The sequence below is a fragment of the Oryzias melastigma genome, linkage group LG20, assembly GCF_002922805.2.
Source record: "Oryzias melastigma strain HK-1 linkage group LG20, ASM292280v2, whole genome shotgun sequence".
NCBI classification, from domain to species: domain Eukaryota; kingdom Metazoa; phylum Chordata; class Actinopteri; order Beloniformes; family Adrianichthyidae; genus Oryzias; species Oryzias melastigma.
In genome coordinates, this window is record NC_050531.1 from 15216541 (window position 1) to 15235524 (window position 18984).

Consider the following 18984-nt stretch of genomic DNA (forward strand, 5'->3'; position numbering starts at 1 on the left):
CAGAGTTGTAGAATAATACTTCTTCTCATCACAGGTGTTACTTTGCATAAATGTACCTCCAATTAATGAAAGAGTGGCATTTATGTTTGTTGTGTGTGTTGTAGCAACATCAAAGCACTCTGTCTTTGATTGAATGTTGGTCATCAAAAACAATTTTTTTTGTAAAATCAAAAAACACCAATTGTGAGGAAAGTTATTTAAAAAGTGGTTGCAAAAAAAGCTCCACCTTCTTTTTCACAAATGAACAGCAGCCCAAAATTATGATGCGAATGAACAACTTTGATTAAAAAAAAAAATGTTTTTGGTATTTTTTACATGTTCTTATGATATTTTTTTGGTGGTTATGTATAAAGAAGGTTACGTTTATTGTTTTTTTTTGTTGTATAACTAATGTTAGTTTGGGGTTGTGAGGGGCGGTAAGCTAGCGGGAGAGCTTATAAATAAAAGGATGATGGGAAATAAGTGAAGGCTTACTCCAAGACACAAGTCCCGCACACAACTTATCAAATTTCTCTGTTTTTTTTTCCAAAAGAGAAAAGATCTGGACATTATTCCAGAACTATCTGTTACATGTTTACTTTCACTCCTCACTGATTGGTTGTCCTTTTTGTAAAAACAGTGTCCTGCTGCTGGCGCTCGCCGCTCATCCTACAGGTACCCCCCACCACCCCCACAATGCCAACTTCAAACAGGCATGTCGGTTTAACCCTTTTTGCTTCCTCTACAGGTGACCTAACAGGTGCCTTAGAGTTTCCCTCTCTTCATTCCGGAGTGTTCCACTGCGGATGCAGCGCCAGGTGAGGTTTTTCAACGTGAAATCACATACTTTTATTGATTGGCCAAATAAATTGCAATAAAGAAAAATAATTAGGATTAGCAAGAACATGTTTTTTAAAATGATCAGGTTATTCTGAGAAATAGAATGACTAATAGCTGCTTAGTTCTCTATAGAAGTCTTTGGGACTTTGGCTTCTTGGAGCCAGGGGGTACTTAATATTTGGATCATGGGGTGGGGTGTCACTCAGTCCAGTCCTCTGCATACAGTCAATGGTCAGAGTGTTCCTTTAGCCTGTATAGCATTCCTGTGCGTCGATGGATTTACTGAGAGGTCAGACGTCGGGTTTGTCTCTATACAGCGCTCTGCTTGGTTTCCTGTTGCTGCTGGTTACTGTCAAACTAAAACGAGGCCTTTCCAGTGAGCATCTTGGGATCTGGATCTTCATATCCAAGGTAAAAAATAATAAACTCTTTAAATTTTAAACATCAGAAAGCATTTTTCCCCTTTGATCCTGCTGTCACAGGTTACTACCATGTCCCTCTCCCCATTCATGTTCAGCGTGAACGTCAACGCCCCGTCTTTTGTGTGGCAAGTATCTATTTGACATTTAACTCTTTGAGCAAAATGTCCTACTTTTAACTGCTTTTTCTTTTTCTTTGTGACAGCGTGCTCATCAGTCTGGCTGGCGAGGCCCTGCTGGTGTTTTCCGACAGAGATTCTCAGGCGGGATGATTCCACATTCTGCTCTTCTGACCAAATAAAACTGTTCAATTTCTTATGTATTTTCATAAATAAAACCTCACATGGAATTTACTATAACGGTTGATTGTTTTTGTTTTCAGATCACATTCTGGTGAAATTTGTTGATGGAAAGACTCTTTCATATCTCATACATTTTATTTTTTTTAAACATAGATCACAGAAAAATCACAGGAGGGTTGGGGTTGTGCAGCTAGGAGCAAACAAAAAGTCCAGTTCTACATCCTTCATGAGCTCCTAAATGAGTTGAAACCACAAAAATCAAGTGGATTTTAAGCTCTGCTCCTTTTTCTTTGGGGTGAATAAGGCGTTTAAAGGTTGTCTTCTCTTCATTCGCCCTGGAGGACTGTTCTGTTCTTTGATATAGCCTAAAAACAACCAACAAAATGAAAAAAAAGACTTTTCTAGACATGTTGAAGCTTAACTCAAGTAAAACATTCACTCACCTCTGTCAATGCAGGTTTGAGTTGACGGGAACCCCACTTCCCAGAAGTTTTCAGGAGTACATGGAGGGATGTAGAGGTAGCGATGTCTGGAGCAAGCAGAGAGCTTTTTCTGTTTTTCCTCCTCCGGCAGATGAGCGTAATACTGTAACAGACGATTATACGAAGACTAAAGCACATTTAAAAAATTGGTTATTTGCCACTAGTTAAAGTGTTTACATATTTTTCTACTTCTATATTCCAATATTTGTTCATACATTTATTCAATTGATAAGTTCTATTTTTGAATTGGCATATTTAGCTTAAGCTCCTCCCACATCTTGAAGCTGAATCAGAAATTCAGATTTTTTTAAGCCAAATATGTAAATAAAACACACATTTCAGCCGTGTACTTATGCTCAACTATCTTCAAACTGTGATTGTTTGGAGAAAAACAAAAAACAAGTTAAATCTGGGAGCCTCCTATGACTCTCAGGATGTGGCAAGGAACTATAGAAACACAAAAATAATAGTTTAAGTTTATTGGTTTAGTTTACCATTTTCATGATTTACAAAAAAACTACAGTATATACAAACAACCAATAAAAATAGAATAGGCAGAAGCCTATGAGATTCATATATAATAGTCCATTAATTTTACAAATTATTACAAGTAAATCAAATTATTTTACAGAAGTGTTTGGTAATCATTTATACATTTACTTTTTAGACGTTTGTTAAAAATAAAGAAGTAAAAAAGACCTCTTAAATTATAGTTTCTATATATTTTTAACTAAATTATGTTTTAATCTATAAACAAATTCTTATACTTTAACAGAAACAATTTCCTTTAATTTTAAACTTTTAGTCAAACAAAATAAAGAGTTAGTTGGTTGGAATTACATAATTATACATTAATATAAGTAGTTTTGGTGAAACTATAATTTTGTGTTTGTTTTTTAGGGTTATTCGACAGGAATGTGACCTTTGCAGAGAGGTCAAAGGTCAAATTAAACCCATTTTCATCTCAGAATACTCACAATCTCACACTCTTTGCAGGTGGTGCCCTTCAGTTTCCTCCTCTCGTCTTTCTTACGAACCACAGCCACGTGTGCAAACGCTGGGTGCCTAGAGGAGAAAGCAGTCACTTTTTGAACTGAGAAAGTATTGAGGATTTAAAAAAATAAAATAGAATTAAAGATGTGTCTTACTGGGCTTTATTTGGACGTGCAGGAGAACCTGGTTCTAGATTGAGGGACGAAATGAACAATTTAGACATAAAATTAAGGTCAAATGTTGTTTCTTAACCCTTTAACATCATAGCTACAGTATTTATGTTATTTAATTTACTGTATCTTATTAATTGTTACACGATCAACGTAATTCCAGTAGATTTTGAAGGAGAAAAGCGGCGTTCCCGCCGCTTTTCTCCTTCAAAATCTACTGGAATTACATTGATTGTGTTAACGGTTGAAAAGTTATAGTAAGTTAAAGATTTTTTGTTTAATTGTTAAATATAAATGCTCACCACTGTTGTCCTCATAGTGTTTCTCCTCTTCTTCATCACCATCATCATCCTCCTCTTCATGATTTAAAGGCAAGTTGCTGTATGACTGGTACTCGCCATACGCCGTGGTGTCAAACATCACATCCAAACTGTCCACCGCCTTCGCGCCTAAACCTTTAAGAGAATTATCTTTAATTTATGTCAAATGTATTGATTAAAAGTCCATAACTACCTGGCTTGATGTCTCTGCTGTCCTGGCTGATCGGTCCCGGGCGCTGAAGCATGCTGTGGCTGACCCATGTGCAGTCCGTGTCCATCAGCTCGCCGCCGTGCTGCTTTTCCTCCAACTCGACCTCATCTCCGTCCAGCTCGCCGTCACATAAGGACAGAGCGAGGGCGGGGTCGATGCTCCATGCCGGCTCCACGGAGAGCGTCCTGCCTGGTAACGGCAGTAACAACCGTTTAAAATAAAAAAATAAAAAATGTATTCATGCTGTAAATAACTCACATTCTTTGGCTCCAGGCTGGCCGCGTGAAACATTCAAAGTTCTCTTCTTGGCGCCTCCATCTCCTTTAGTCACGCTGAGGGGAACTCGAAAAGCAGGAGAGGAGGGGGGCTTTAGGCCGGAGGCGCCACCGTCAGAAGGCTGAACCTGTAAGGCCGCCCCCTCCTGGCGTTTATCTCCGCTGTCGTCCATCAGCTCCTCCCTCTTCTCCTCCTTCGTCAGCCTGCAATCAGAGACGTCATCTGCGAAGCGTTTGGCGTGCGGCAGAAAAGACGGAGACTTCTTGGTGGTGGAGTCTGGACTGCGGATCCGGGTGGATGAAGAGAAGCACTGAGGCCTTAAAGAAAGAAAATAGAAGTTTACACCAGCCGCTCTGAAGGACATTAAATGTGCCCCGCCCTCTGTACTTACTTTATACACACATTGTGTTTCAAGAGGGGTTTTGAGGAACTTTGCTGATTTGGAGGAAACTGATTTTTCTGAGGAATGATTCAATTAAAAAAATAAGTCTGCATTAAGATTCCACCGTGTCTGTTTATGTTCAGTTCTTACCACAGGATGTTTACCAACAGGCAGAAAGGCGCACGTTTCTGCGATCGCCTCTCCATCATCTTCATCGTCTAAATGAGATGTGAAATAAGTTTATGGAAAAGGTGAAGATTTGCTTCTGAAGCTCTTCCAGATGGTGAAGTCGTACCTGCGATCTGAGGTGTGTCCAGCTCGCAAGTGTTCGGCACCAGCACTTCAGCTTTCCCAGCATTCTCTGCAGGTTCTTTAGATAGTGAAGTACAACAAGTTAGAGCTTCAGGTAACTCAGTGGAGGGTTAATGAAACCAGGGAGCGCTTAAACTAACCACACAGGAGGGACTTGTGGGGGTGGGGAATGGGCTTCTCCTCGTAACGGACGTGTTTCTGCTGGTCGACTTGTTTGCGCTTCCTCAGCTTGTTGGCGGGGGGCAGGGAGCTGGGTAGGACAGGCGAGTCGGGGATGAAGCCGGCGTCCTGATCTGAAGAGGAACTGATGGGAGACGACATGTCAGGGGGACAGAAACCGAGGTTCAGATTCTAACGCAGAGTCAATCAAGCTACATGATGTTTGGAAACCAAACATTCTGTAAAAAATATATTGAAAAAACTATTTTTAAAATTTAGGTTCTACAATTAAAATAAATTAAAGGCATCGTATCCCCTGCAGACACTACCTGCCCCACTGACTGAGCAGCTGCCATACGCCCCTCACCCCCTCTTTGCCCCTCCCACCCTGTTCAGAGCTACACGCAAAAAATAATAAAATCTTTTTTTTTTTCAAAAGGGCATCTTTATGTTAGTTTTATCTCCATAGCAACCATTTTATTTTTTGGTTGCCTAGTGGTGTTTAACATAAATGTGCCATTTTTACAAGAATCGGTCCAAGTACATTTATGGATTACCTTAGTAACAGAGGTTTTTTATTAACAACACTCACTTTCCTGATATATTTAGACAATATGTTAAATTGTTCAGCTTATATCAACGATTCATGTATTATATTTTCACAGTATTCCAATAAATAATACGTTAGAAACGGGGAAACCCCTCTTTTGCAGGCTTGCCTCAATCGTAGATTCTCAGGGATGCTTAATGAGTTACTAGATCAAAACTTTAAGTTTAAGCTTAAGTTTAAGTTTTTGACATGTATGTGAAATTTCTGGAAGCCCCCTTAAACTAAAGTTTTTTCTTCCTTTGTGTCAAAATGGCTACTATGAGGCCATCCCATAAATTTAGAAAACTTCCATCTGATATTCCTACCTAACGTGTGTTTTGTCTTCGTTAGTGGATTTTGGACTTTTTTTTTTATTTTTTGAGCCCAATAAGAGATTTTGGCCCCATTCATTTTTTTCCTTACAGTTTTTTCCACCTTGATGTCACCAAAAATTCATGTTCATTAGGTACTAGTTGTGTGCAAATTATGAATGCATGGTGGAGGAAAAATGATCATTCAAAGCTGCAGTAAGAAAGAAGACTTGCTAAAACAATCTGCTCCAATGCTCGTTCTGCAGGCCAGAATGACAACTCACCAAGAAGCTTTCAGCTTTTGTATCTCGGCACGGAGTTTCCCGTTTTCATCCTGCAGGTCGTTTCTCTCGATTCCTGAATTAAAAGTTAGAAATGTATCACTGTTTCATCCAAGGAAAGAACAGCCGTCTCCCCCCAAGAAAAGATTGGCTGCAACTGAAAACAGATCCACCTCCCACATCCTCTTTTATTTTTTTAAAGCTCATCCATGCATGCATACTTTATGCAAATAGAAAGTGTGGCGGGATGCAGAGGTCACTCTGGGATTCAGACTCACTCAGCTCATTGAGAAGTCGGAGATTCTGATCCAGACTGCTCTTCAGCTTTTCCTCCAAAACGACACAACGATCACACTCTCCTGCTCGGAGCCTGAAAACAAATGACAAAAATACTGATTCATTTATCAAACGACTCCCCTATGGTGAGCACACCCAGACGTGAGTGCCCCATGTTGATTGAAGAAGATGACAGAACTTAAAGTCCCACTCCCACTTTTAATATGTTGTTAAATTCTGATTATGCCAATGTTAACCAAAATCAATTGGAAATTCTCTTCTGAGTTGTGAGCCTGTTGCCACAATGTAAGCCCGCAACTACTTCCCATCATCCACTTGTTTACACTACTAGTTTACAGCCCCTCACAACCCCAACTTAACATTACTGGTGCAACAAAAATTTGCAATAACTGAGCTATCCAGCCGGACAGTTTTGAGGCAGATACCAGCTCAAACGAGGAAAACAAAGACGTTCAAGGATCTATTTGTCTGCAAGTGGATGCATCAGAATGGAGCAGAGCTGAGAGCTTGTGGCAAACCCTGGAGGAAGTTACCTTTCCTCTAGGAGGTTGATGGTGTCATGCAGAGTTTTGTTCTCCTCCTTCAGCTGCTGGTTTCGGTTGTAAAACACCTCGAGTCTCTGAGCGTCTCTGCAACGGATAAAAGCCACTTTGACGGACATTCCTTAACTGATTATTAGTGTTTCTTCAAATTAGAGTCCTTCAGTACTTACAGGCAGCGGTCCTTTTTCAGACGGCTCACCTTTGACTCCAGTTCTAGGAAACAAATGGCTTTTTATTATTATACTTATTATTATTTCAGAGTTTCTGCAATAAATAATTAAATCTCATGTAATGCTTTCAGTAGCAAATTCCAATTATTACCAATTTTTATGCCATTAAGTGAATGCAACAACCCATATTCTATATACCCATATAATAAACATTACTCTTTGCCGCTTAGTCGTTATCTTTTACTTCAATTCTGGCTTTTTGTGTTTCAGTTTGACCTTCTGTAAACTCTGACCACTTGTGAGCAACACTTTTGTTACAACTTTAGACACTTGGTGTACATTATTGCCAAATTACAGTTAAAATGTATACAAGTGTGCGTACACTAACAAGTATTTATGTTGGAAATTAGGGGGGAATTATTGTTATACCACTGAAAAGCAATTGTAATGTTTTTTTTTTCTCTTCATTAAAAAAAAAATCCAGATCTTCTCAGGAGATTCCAGGTGTACAGGCTCATGTTGATGACGTCATGACCGGTGGAAGCCTCGGATCTCCACTATGCTCTTTAAATTTTTTTACCTCTTGTGTTTTTATGCACCTTTTTCCTGATTCATTCTGTTGTTTTTCAGTGTCCTGCTAATACACTCTCAGTTTGATGATCAGAAGTGGTTTACCTCCAATCACGTGATGGTGACACTCCCCCAGCTGTCTCCACAAATCCTCAAAGGAATCCGCTACTTTGATTGTCCCACTGCTGTCACCTGATCCACTCATCTTTCATTCATCTCCACAAACAGCCTGCATTATAAAACAATCATAATTTAGAACGTATTGATTTATTAAGACTATTAAACACCATGTTATCTTATATAACATAAGGATTCATAAATACATAGAAAACAATGATTATTCATCCGGGTTTAGTAGAAGTTTTAGTAGAAGTTGTTCTTTTTTTTCTCTCCTTTAAACGGCTTGTTTTGGTTCTAAGCAACACCATGAGATTAAACGAAGCTTTGAAAAAAAAAAAAAAACTTACTAAAACACGATGAAAAACGGCAGTAGTCGACAACAAAACGCCTAGAATTGCTCCTTCATGAATGCAGCTTCTGACTTTTATCTCCCATTCTTGAAATTAGCGCGCCGAAGTGCATGCTGGGAATTCTTCTTTGTGGCCCAGAGAGTGTAGCAGACTGGTAGATCGAGCGCCCTCTGCTGTTTAAAGAGTGGTTGTGCACTAAAAAAAGTCAGGCTTGTTATATTTGGATTTTTTTTATTTTTTTAGTTCTATTATTAAAGGACTATTCCTGTCTGGTGTATGTGGTTATTTTTTTTATTTTATTTTTAAATACTCAAATGAATATATAGACACATTTTCACCAACAACATTCAGAAGAAAAATTCAAGTAAAGTAAATTTTTGGGTGAAGATTAATCTAAATCAATTTTGCTTGTTTTTATTTATTACTAAATATAAAAAGCACATTATTATTATATTGTTGTAACTTGATGGGGTTCAGATAATTTTACTAAGGTGTTTTAACTGATTTTTAAACACTTTTTTATGATTCTTAAATGGAATGTTTCTGAAACAAGTCAAAATGAGGCTCAGTAGTGGGTGTGGCCTCCGCGTGCCTGTTTGACTTCCTCCAAGGCCGTGGTGTGCTTCTGATGATCACCTCCTCCTGGACAGTCTGCGATGCAACCTGGAGTTCGATGTCCCATATCTGCTCAATTGAATTCAGATCTGGGGAACAAGCGGATCAGTCCGTCCCATCAATCGTCTGGCAGAAACTGCTGACTCACTCCAACCACACAAGGCCCAGCATTTGTGTTTCTCCTTGCACACAGGAGGAGGTAGTGGTCCTGATGTGGGGTTGTTGTCGTCCTACGCAGCAAACCTACTTTCCATAAGTTCCTCATCAAGCTTAGGTGTAAAAAAAACTAGAAATAAAATACAAACTACAAAAGATTGATTATACTTATATTTGTTTTTATTTTTGGTCTTTCTTTAAAGTACAAAACATGAACCAAAATCACAAAAAAATAACATTTACAAAACAGATCATTAACTGAGGTGACCGAGGCAACAGAGAGAAGCATGTCTGAAAGAGTGATGGGGGGTGGAGGAGCCTTTTTGAGGTAAAACAGCGGGCAAAGTCAAAAGATAAAATATTTGAAACAGTTTGGTTGACTTAGTGCCTTCATTCAGTAGTGCTATTCACAATCAGAGTTGAAGGTTTTCCCTACGTTTATGACGTTAGCAGTGATTTCCAGGATGCCAGAGCTGCCCGAGAACACTACAGTGACACCGAGTCTAAATAAAAGAAGTCTAAGCACATCTCACGTTATGGCACCATTTTTTTCCTTTTATTGTTTATAGTTTAAGACACTTTCATATACAGTACACACAAAACCTTTTTTTTTTTTTTTCTTTCGTTTTTTCAGATGGGTGGAAATCCTTTCCTCCCTCAAGACAGTTTTACCGCCAACATCTGATGAGGAGCTGCTTCAGGGGACTCTTTTAGAAAAAAAAAAAAAACGTAGAAGAGGGCGGGAAAATTAAAAAAAGAAATAATGAATCAGTAAGAGGCACAACAACCTCCCATCTTTTTCCTAAAATACATAAACGATAAGACGGGAAAACACGGCAACACTTGGAAAAAACTAAAAAAAAATGGTTTGGTCTGAGCTCGGTTACACACGACCTACTTTTGCTTCGTTCACATTTAAAAATGTGGTGATTTAGCGTTGCGGAATATTACTTCTACCTTTATATTTTTTCGTTTTTTTTGGACATTAGTTGATTTGCATCTGTCACAGCAGGTAGATTGAGCTAGCGTTACTTCATATATCTATAATTACACACATGCATTCAACAGGTAAACCCCTAAAACAAAATTATAAACTCCCTTTCCAACAGTTTAAGCTATAAAAACCAGTCCACAAAAATAATAATAATAATAAAGTTTGCATGGAGGCGTTGCAGTTTTATGTGAGATATGCAGCAGGCTGTGGAGGTGCTGGCGCTGGAGGGAGGAAGAGGGGTGGTGGAATGCAGCCTTATGCCGTTAAAGAGGTGGGGGTGGACCTATTCTTCGTCCACCTCCCTATCCAAATAGACCTCTTTCTACATAGTTGGGTTTTAAATTCACATTATGCTGGAAGAAGAGTAACTGGTTGCAGACGCTGCTTGGCAGGTCGCCACCAAGAGCAGGAAACACTGAAGTCGAGTGTGAATGCATATCTACCGTCGGCTGACCTGCAGGGAAGGACGAAAAGCAGGTGAAGACGGGAGTTCTGCTCCACCTTTATTTTTTATTTGGAAGGCTTCGTACTCACGTGGCGAGCTTTTTCACCACTGCGGGGGCACGTAGCTGTAGCTGGCCGTGCCGGGGGCCCGGTATGTGGGCATCGAGACGGCGTGTGGGGCGACGGGAGCAGGGGATGGGGTCGTCAGCAGGGTTCCTGGAAAAGGGAACTTTGGTTAGGAGAGGCGGAGACGGATGGAGCAGATCCAGGAGCCGCCTTCGTTTGCATCAAAAGTTAGTGTCATGACTATTGACTATAAATGAGAACTGGACTCAGTGACTCCTCCCCCTATGTTCTGCTGGTTCCAAGGAGTCAAAATTCCAGAGACTACTTTTTTTTTCCTTGTTCTTGCAGTGTTTGATGTGGAAGTTTAGCATTGTTTTGTGTTGTTGTGTTGCATTGTCTCATGCTTTTGTGTTGCATTGTTTCATGTTTTTGTCTGACAGCGTTTCGTGTTGCAGCGTTTCGCGTTGTCGTGTTGCAGCGTTTCGCGTTGTCGTGTTGCAGCGTTTCGCGTTGTCGTGTTGCAGCGTTTCATATTATTTTGTCGCACAGTTTCATGTTGTGTTTTTTTATGTTTGATGTTATTGTGTTGTTCATATTGCGTAAACATGACAAATGTGACAAAATTGGCCTCATTTGGTTTTAAGTCATTTTCTATGGATGACATCACACCTGCTCTGTCCAGTTCTCTTATACTTTCAACAGTAAATGGTGTTTACTTGTATAGCACTTTTCCACCATCTTAGAAGGCTTTTACTTTTTTTTTACTTGCACTTGCTAATTGTAGTTTGTTGTACTCCTGATAGGTGACAGTGGTTGCCATAGAAACGTCGACTTAACCCGACTCGGACCGATCACTGCTTACCGACGTCGCCTGACTCCAACATGACGACGTCCAAAGTGCGTAAAAATTACTACAAAATGGGCTTCATTTAGTTGGAAGTAAGCCATATTCTATGGGTGACATCACACCTGCTCTATCCGGTTCTCTTTTACTTTCACTTTACTTACTTTGGCTTTACAGTCCAACACATCTCCGTACAGGGCGGAAATCAAACCTGCAATCTTCCGATCAAAGGTCGACCGCCTTACCGCTGCACCACGGCCAACCCACATATTACCACAATGAGTCGCTCCATCCTCTCACCGGCTGACATGGCCATGGTCGTGCCAGCCACCATCCCCATGGTAACGCCGTTGGGGCGGGAGGGAGGGATGGGAGGGGCGTAGACCGCTGCAGGCATCCCGTTGGGCTGGACCACCGTCGTGTGGTGGATGACATGTGGCGGCGCAGCGTATAGAGGCTGCGTGTAGTAGGTGCCCTGTTGCTGTGACGGTATTAACGCCTGGATCAGACAGTCAAGATTCAGAGGAGGAAACACACTGTGATTGGTTTAAACCGTTTGGAAACTTCAAACAAAAACTGTGAAAAAGAAAAGGTATTTATTTGTCTGTTTTTTGTTATTTGAATTGATGCTTTTTAATGAACATTTGCTATGTAAGAAAAGTTTTATATATATATATAAATAACATTAAAAGGTTTATAAGAAACCTGTGGTCACATGACCAATTGGCTTGCTTTTTTGTAGATCAAAAGGCCACACCCACTTTTGAGATTAAGGCCAGCCAACTATGGGAAAAAAAGTCACGAAATTGTGAAATTTTTTTTATAAGTAATTAACATATTTCTGTTATAAATGTTCAGTTTTATATTGCAGTGAATGTAAACTTCCAGATTGAAGCGCATTTAAAAAAAGTAACTTTTGGAGCCAGCTCGGTTCATCGTAGGGGAATATTTTTGGGGGAAAAAAAGGGGAACTTTGATTATTTTAGAGTAAAATGATCCATCTAAACAACAGAAATAAATACTTTTTAGGAGTTTACAGTGGGCAAAAAACTACAAAGTGTTTTGCTTTGATGTTTTCTTTTTAAACTATTAAAAAATTTAGTCACAAAAAATAAAAATAAAAACATTAAGACTGATTTTTATTTAAAAAAAGCAAAAAAACAATAAACTTGTCCCGGTGATAAGCCTGTCCCACTGACCTGTGCATAGGGGTTCTGTTGGGCATAGGTGCTCCGGACCGGGTAGACAGCAGCGGGGTACGGGTTCGGTGAGGAGGAGTACGGTGGGACGGTCCCCGTGTTGGGAGAGCAGGACATTTTGAAGGGAGTGCCAGGAGCGTAACCTGGAGAACATGGACAGGCCGTGCTGTTATTACAGTAAATCAAAGAACATAAACATTGGTGCTCCGGTTTTGAAGGGTTAAACACGGTAACGTCTCAGGCGGGCGTCATTCTTACTGCTCTGAAAGGCCGGGTTGGCCCCCGCATAAACACTGGGGGTGTAGGCCGGGGCGGCGGCGTAGCCAACAGGGAATCCAGCTGCTGAAATCAGACGAGCAAAGATTGTCCTAAACTTCTTCAAACTACTTCAAAAAACCTCAAGAGGAAATGTGTGAACTGACCTGGATAGCCTAAACCCTTAGTGTTGGTGAAGGGGACCCCCGTGGGTGTAGGGCTGTAGACTGGATTCATGTTCGTTTTGCAGATGCTGTGAATAAAAAAAATAAATAAATAAAAAAAACCAGAAAGACGAATGAAAACGAGACGTGAGGATGAAATCTGATCTGAATCCACATCAAACAGAAGGACTCATTTCCAAAAAAGTGCAACAAACACAATTATTGGGATTTAAAAATAAAGAAAAACTAACTGAAATGTTGACATCTACTTAAATATTTATCTTTATTAGCAGATACTATAAACCCCTAAAAATGAAGCGTTTTGTTTCAGATTATTATGGTTTTGTTGTATAAAAACTGTATTAAAAATATTTTTTTGTAATATTCAAAACAAGAAAATATTTTGAAGTTTTGGATTTGATTTTTCTGCACCCTTACATTTGAATAAAGCAAAACTTTAAGAGTTAAGGCTATTTAAAAAAAAAACTTTTTAAAGCAAACATGCACTTTATTTTCTGAAAATAAAATGAAAATATATTGTTTATCTGATAAGAGAGCCACCGGAAGACATAGAGGAAGTTTAGTTCAGTTTAAAATGACTCAGAAAGTCAAATGTGGTAAATGCTTAAATGACAGGAAGCAGCAATAGAAGAAACATTAGAAGAAATAAAGCTTTGAAGCATAAATAAATTGAAGTATTAAAGGCATTTATTGTTCTTCGTCAAATACCACGGATTGTTCATTTTACTTACCATTTTTTTAAAGAGCCACTCCAATGAAAATTGGGTTTTTAACATGTTATTGTGGCATTTTTATGACGATGGAGGACCTATATGCTGTTTGAAAAAAGATCATTTGTGATGTAGAAAATACACTCCCTGGACCACAAACTCACTTGGGGGTGCAAACAACTCAGAGGCAAATTTCTACTGAAATACTGTCGCTATGCAGAAACGATCTCCTAGAAAACAAGATAGCTTTTTTTTTGTTGCTTACTATCAACCTAATCACGATTTTAAAATCACTAACAATTTTTAATAGCTCAAAAGATGACCAGAGTGGGTCTGTAAATAACATTTTAGGTCTTTTTGCAAAGCACAAAAAATTTAAATGCCTTCTAAAACGTGCTACGGGTTTAAAACAAAATAGAAAATGCAGAAAAATAGAACAAGTTTGACCCTTTTTTAAGCAAACACCATCTATTCCTAGTTGTTTTATCTCAGCACACTCTCAAACAACTAACCTATAAATAAATAAAAGTGTCATATGCACTTTTGAATTAATATGTGACATGTCTGCTTATAAACTGCATTATTTTACAGTCAAAGTGTGAAGTTATGCCTCTTCTTTTGTTGTTTTCACTGAAATTCAGCATCACTTAGTGCAGAGCTTGATACTGCCCTCTAGTGGCGATTATTAAAAACACAATTACATCCATTTCCAAATATGATATTTTAGTTTACAAAATACCCAAAAAAAAATAGTTTTTTACTATTTAAATATTACAATTTTCACTATGACATTGAAAACGTTTGCTTAAAAATATTAAGTAAACTTTAAAATATCCTCTTCTTTTTGATGTGTGACTCTAAAATTTGATATTTTAGGCATCCCAAATTTATGGGAGCATATAGAAAAATATATATCTCAATTCTAAACCATATTACCAATTTATAACCGTCTAGTAATTTGCCAGGGCTTTTATTAATTATTATGTTCTTTCATAGAGAAAAAATAATAGCAATACAGTTGATTTGGGTAAATTATTTTTTGGGTGAAAAGTGATGGTTTAATATTAGCTTGTCTATTTTAAATATGTATTTATATATATTTTTGTTGTGTGTATTCTTAAAGGTGACTTTAGGAATGCCGCCTGTAGAAATAAAGATGGCACCTGTAAGTAGAAGAATTTGGAAAGGTGAACACAGCGGGGCTTTGTTATAATGAGCTAGCTTAGCCAGCTGCAGCAGACACTGCAACACCTACGCCGACCTGGATGCGTTTTGCAAATTTGCGGGTTGTTTTGGATCCACGCAAATTACCGAAGAATGGGAAAAAAGAATCACCTGTCGGACGGCGCAAACCACTCCAGTGTCCCCGGACAGCACGCAGATGGGGGGGGACAAGCTTGTCAACAGGCCGCGCTGCACAGGAGGCAGGCAGCCAGACAGCTGTGACGCCTGTCCCATCTCCGCGGATAACCCGCAAGTGTCACGGATGTTGTAAATACCCGGAAAAACTTACTGTTATGTGTCTTGACCGTCCGCCCGCACTGTCTTCTGTGTCCGTGCTGTTAAATGAAGCTGCAGCTAGCTGATGTTTTGTTCCCAGATGCTTTGCTTAACTCTTTTGAGCACCCCGCGTCACTTCCGTGTTGTCACGTGACGTTCATTCCTAAACACATTTTTTAATATATATATTTTTAATAACATATATGTTTTTTGTAATTTTTTATTTTTATTGTACATCACAAAAAATATTCGAAAATAATTCAACTTAAAATGTAAAGTCATGTATATTAATTGTGCGACACATGTTATTTATTTTGTTATTTTTATTTTTAATTTACATAACACATATAAACAATATATATGTAGCAAAATATAAATAAATTTTATAGTGTAACACAGTCACTGTGCAACTACAACGACGTAACGTTCAATTTTGTAACCCTGCTAAATCGTTGCGATCTGAATTATCATGGCTGCTATATGGTCTTTGCAGATTACAAAACAAAGATGGTTCAAGCTCCTAGTTAGATAAAATAAATATTTTTAGACACAACGTAGATAATTTAATAAGACATTTTGAGAGTGAAATGTTTTCAAAAATAGATTTTAGTATTTTCTTTCGGAAGAACGCACTCATTTTTTTTTCTTAATCTTCCAGGACCTTGACGCATCGTCTCCATTCAGCCATTGAAGTGGGAAGAGTCCATACTGTTATGATTGAAATGCGACCTAAAAGACGATTTATAGAAATAAAAATGTTACAGATTAAATAAATTATTGAAGTTATCCGGCGGTGTAAGGTGAAACTCTTCGTTCGGCTTCTATCGTCGGTGAGAGGCAGCGGCACAAATGTCTGGAGCGGCCGGCGGGGTAGGAGGCTCCCCGTGTTTGGGCGCAGCAGGGGCAGCCAGTTGCAGCTCCGCCGGCTCTACCTACAGTGCCGCGTCCGCGGGAGGAGCGGGGGTGGCCGGGAGGCTACGGGCTCGAGTGCTGGAGCACATTTTCTCCTATTTGGAACTGGCGGACTTGATGAACTGTTCGTTGGTCTGCTGGCACTGGAACAATGTCCTGGCGGACGAAAACAGTGAGGTGTGGCGCAGCCTCTGCACCCGGAATCTCGGCGATGAGGCTCTGCGGTCTGACATCCTGTGTAACCTGCCCACCTACAAGGGGAAAGTAGGTAAACCTACCATGACAGTCCGGCGCTGTCAATCACACAAAATCCCGCCAAAGGACGAAAAGACTAGCATGCTAAGCTAACATACCATTGTGGCTAATAAACACTTGATGAGGTAGTTTTCAACAAACATTTACTCAAATTAAATAAATGTCAAAACAAAAAAATGACATTTTATTCTAATTATCCATGTGTAACCAGACAACATTAGGAGAAAAATAATTTATTGTTTTTACTCATTGTTAAATTACTTGTTTTTTACCAAAAAAATAAATAAAAGTCTTAATGCAGTAAAAAAAATGTTTTAAACCTTCAAAAATACTTAAAAGTCTACTTTTAAAGAATATATACTATAGGCTAACAAGTATTGATGCTGGATAATATTAGTATATTATGGGGGGAAAGTAATAATTGTAAAAAATTCTGTTAAGTTTTTTTATTTTTATTTTATTTTTTTTATTGTTCATCTTTGACTATAAAACATATTTTTTTATATTTAAGTCAACCAAACTTGTATGTTGTATTGTAGCGGTGATATGTGGTGGAGTTTGCAGGCCGTGCTACTCATATTTATCTTTAAAAACAAAACAAAAAATATCTGTATAAACCAAAGATAATTAGCGCTAAATCTTCAAAAAAGAAAAACAAATTTTCAGTATTGGTTTTCTGTATCACCCATTGACTGTATACGAGAACTGGACTGAGTGACTCCTATTTTTTTTTTTTTGTAATGCAAGTTATTCAACTAGTAAACTGGTCAATCAGATGCCTCAATAAATTATATGGTTTCACGTTGAACATCCAAAACGTTTCATTGGCTGATTCTCCCGAACCCGCTTTCAAAGTGGTAGGGGTGTGGCCTCCCAACAAGCTCACTTCTGATTGGTTAGAGTGGTTGCCACAGAAAAGATGACTCGGACTAATCATTCCTTGCTGACGTCGTCTGACTCCAACATGCCGGCGTCCATATCACACAATAAAATGGCGACTTTATTGACTTAATTTCGTTGAAACAGGAAGTGAGCTGTTTTCACTTAATCGGTCCAGTTCTTTTAAGCAGTGAAATGTGTTCAAAATATCGTATATCGGCAAACATTTCTGCATGGAGCCATATTTGTTCTGAATACTTCAGAGCTGTAACACTTGTGACGGGCGTCCCACTCTCTGCAGCTCAAAGCCTACCAGCACGCGCTGAGCTCCCACGACTGCTCGCGCAACGTCTACGTGAAAAAGAACGGCTTCACGCTGCACCGCAACCCCATCGCCCAAAGCACGGACGGCGCGCGCGGAAAGATCGGCTTCTCGGAAGGGCGGCACGCCTGGGAGATCTGGTGGGAAGGCCCCCTTGGCACGGTGGCGGTCATAGGCATTGCCACAAAGCGCGCTGCGATGCAGTGCCAGGGTTACGTAGCTCTGCTGGGCAGCGACGACCAAAGCTGGGGGTGGAACCTCGTCGATAACAACCTGCTGCATAACGGGGAGGTCAGCGGGAACTTCCCGCAGTGCAACAACGCGCCGAAATACCAGGTAAGAGCCGGAGCGGCGGGGATTTGTCACCTCCCTGAACCTCATTTTCTTATCGTCTACATCTTGTTTGTTGTCAGATTGGAGAGAGGATACGAGTGATCCTGGACATGGATGACAAGACGTTAGCCTTCGAGAGAGGCTTTGAGTTTCTTGGAGTAGCGTTTCGAGGACTTCCCAAAGCCTGTCTTTTCCCGGCTGTTTCTGCCGTTTACGGCAACACGGAGGTCACCATGGTGTACCTGGGAAAACCTCTCGACGGTTAGACCGAGCAGTTCCAATACTCAAATGTAAGCTTTAGACAGGTACAGGACCTTTTGTTTTCTTCACACTATCATCCAAACCGTTTGAGACCTCTGGAGGACGACTTCTTCCAAACATCTCCATCCACAAAGAGGACTGCTTGTGTTTTCTACCACGGAGAAGAAGTGCATGCAGAGAGTCATGAAAAGGGTTGGTCTTTGACTCCACTTTTACCGTTAAGCTGCTGACGTTTGGTTGACAGAGCAAGAACTGGACTCCACTCTGTTCCGGCTAACAGCTTTACACACACTTGAGGTTTTTCTGCCTGCTCCATTGAAGCCAAATCTACTCTAATTATTGACAACAACTACTTAAATATTATAAGTGAAAAGGTTTTTGTTCATAGACGGCTTTTTGCTCCATACGTTCATGAAACAACTCACTGTGGAATAATAACCAGTGACTGCATTATAATGAAGTTATGCCAAACTATTGTCATACGTTTTATTTTATTTTCATTTTATTATTATTTTTATATAGATAAAAATAGAGGAAATGTTATTACATCTCCTCTTTTTAAAGAACTCAGTATTGGTGCAAATGTGTGTCCTTTTTATCGTGCTACTGTAGTGTTCACTTTATTTAATTTATGGTTTTATCCTGGTACTATAGACACTGTATGGTTGTGAGGCCTGTAAATAAAGTCGATATGGTGCCACCACTATAAAAAGTTGGTGTGTTGATTTGGTACTTTCAGGAAAAAAACTGTCTACTCTTCTTTGATCTAAAGTTTCTTTGATTTTAAGCTCCTTTGATCTTGATTTCCTTTGATCGTTTTAATTAAATCAACAATAAATGAAAAACGAACTTCGATTTCCTAAATGCCGTTGAAAAAAGTGTTTGCTCATTTGGTACATTTTGCTACTATTGAAGGATTCAATCGTGACACGTGGAGAAGAAAGTGACATATATTAGCTTAATTTTTGGCTAATTAGCA

The 18984-nt window shown here is 39.3% G+C and overlaps 4 protein-coding genes across 9 annotated transcripts in view; 2 read left to right on the plus strand and 2 right to left on the minus strand.

Annotated features, from left to right (window-relative positions):
• The window catches only part of LOC112151278 (transmembrane protein 241), a 4660-nt gene extending 3058 nt beyond the window's left edge, over nucleotides 1–1602 (plus strand). For 2 of the 3 annotated variants that reach the window (XM_024280104.2, XM_024280106.2), the window contains exons 11-15: nucleotides 620–654; nucleotides 728–797; nucleotides 1137–1230; nucleotides 1302–1366; nucleotides 1444–1602. In XM_024280104.2, the coding sequence (XP_024135872.1) occupies nucleotides 620–654; nucleotides 728–797; nucleotides 1137–1230; nucleotides 1302–1366; nucleotides 1444–1510 (331 nt within the window). In that variant the 3' untranslated portion in view covers nucleotides 1511–1602. The remainder of the gene's footprint in view (nucleotides 1–619; nucleotides 655–727; nucleotides 798–1136; nucleotides 1231–1301; nucleotides 1367–1443) is intronic. The other variant, XM_024280105.2, reaches the window with a different exon arrangement.
• A 63-nt stretch (nucleotides 1603–1665) lies between these two features.
• rbbp8 (retinoblastoma binding protein 8) lies at nucleotides 1666–8613 on the minus strand. 2 transcript variants are annotated; one of them, XM_024280101.2, is made up of 17 exons: nucleotides 8073–8613; nucleotides 7711–7839; nucleotides 7036–7078; nucleotides 6857–6952; nucleotides 6305–6396; nucleotides 6030–6102; nucleotides 4827–4990; nucleotides 4670–4744; nucleotides 4525–4592; nucleotides 4384–4451; nucleotides 3975–4309; nucleotides 3699–3905; nucleotides 3488–3640; nucleotides 3171–3204; nucleotides 3000–3087; nucleotides 1984–2125; nucleotides 1666–1905 (listed from the first exon to the last, which is right to left on the minus strand). In XM_024280101.2, exons 2-17 carry the CDS (start codon nucleotides 7808–7810, stop codon nucleotides 1799–1801), a joined length of 1845 nt encoding a protein of 614 aa, XP_024135869.1. In that variant the 5' UTR covers nucleotides 7811–7839; nucleotides 8073–8613; the 3' UTR covers nucleotides 1666–1798. The 2 variants fall into 2 exon arrangements, with proteins under 2 accessions (XP_024135869.1, XP_024135868.1); XM_024280100.2 differs by having other exon boundaries at nucleotides 1667–1905; nucleotides 7711–7834; nucleotides 8073–8610.
• A 391-nt stretch (nucleotides 8614–9004) lies between these two features.
• fam168b (family with sequence similarity 168 member B) lies at nucleotides 9005–15202 on the minus strand. 3 transcript variants are annotated; one of them, XM_024280181.2, is made up of 7 exons: nucleotides 15057–15202; nucleotides 12816–12901; nucleotides 12652–12732; nucleotides 12394–12536; nucleotides 11495–11693; nucleotides 10375–10500; nucleotides 9005–10294 (listed from the first exon to the last, which is right to left on the minus strand). In XM_024280181.2, exons 2-6 carry the CDS (start codon nucleotides 12883–12885, stop codon nucleotides 10388–10390), a joined length of 606 nt encoding a protein of 201 aa, XP_024135949.1. In that variant the 5' UTR covers nucleotides 12886–12901; nucleotides 15057–15202; the 3' UTR covers nucleotides 9005–10294; nucleotides 10375–10387. The 3 variants fall into 3 exon arrangements, with proteins under 3 accessions (XP_024135949.1, XP_024135948.1, XP_036073307.1); XM_024280180.2 differs by having other exon boundaries at nucleotides 12652–12735; nucleotides 15057–15201; XM_036217414.1 differs by lacking the exon at nucleotides 15057–15202 and adding an exon at nucleotides 14879–14999 and having other exon boundaries at nucleotides 12652–12735.
• Nucleotides 15203–15542: 340 nt separating this feature from the next.
• fbxo45 (F-box protein 45) lies at nucleotides 15543–18717 on the plus strand. The gene is made up of 3 exons (XM_024280179.2): nucleotides 15543–16219; nucleotides 17391–17747; nucleotides 17825–18717. Exons 1-3 carry the CDS (start codon nucleotides 15893–15895, stop codon nucleotides 18008–18010), a joined length of 870 nt encoding a protein of 289 aa, XP_024135947.1. The 5' UTR covers nucleotides 15543–15892; the 3' UTR covers nucleotides 18011–18717.
• The last annotated feature ends 267 nt before the right edge of the window (nucleotides 18718–18984 follow it).

Coding starts and splice junctions, on each gene's coding strand:
- fbxo45 (XM_024280179.2), top strand. CDS start 15,893: ATGTCTGGAGCGGCCGGCGGGGTAGGAGGCTCCCCGTGTTTGGGCGCA. Junction 16,220..17,390: donor TGCCCACCTACAAGGGGAAA/GTAGGTAAACCT, acceptor CACTCTCTGCAG/CTCAAAGCCTACCAGCACGC. Junction 17,748..17,824: donor ACAACGCGCCGAAATACCAG/GTAAGAGCCGGA, acceptor GTTTGTTGTCAG/ATTGGAGAGAGGATACGAGT.
- fam168b (XM_024280180.2), bottom strand. CDS start 12,885: ATGAATCCAGTCTACAGCCCTACACCCACGGGGGTCCCCTTCACCAAC. Junction 12,736..12,815: donor TAAGGGTTTAGGCTATCCAG/GTCAGTTCACAC, acceptor GTCTGATTTCAG/CAGCTGGATTCCCTGTTGGC. Junction 12,537..12,651: donor CAACCCGGCCTTTCAGAGCA/GTAAGAATGACG, acceptor CATGTTCTCCAG/GTTACGCTCCTGGCACTCCC.
- rbbp8 (XM_024280101.2), bottom strand. CDS start 7,810: ATGAGTGGATCAGGTGACAGCAGTGGGACAATCAAAGTAGCGGATTCC. Junction 4,745..4,826: donor CCACAAGTCCCTCCTGTGTG/GTTAGTTTAAGC, acceptor CACTATCTAAAG/AACCTGCAGAGAATGCTGGG. Junction 4,310..4,383: donor AAACACAATGTGTGTATAAA/GTAAGTACAGAG, acceptor TCTTTCTTTAAG/GCCTCAGTGCTTCTCTTCAT.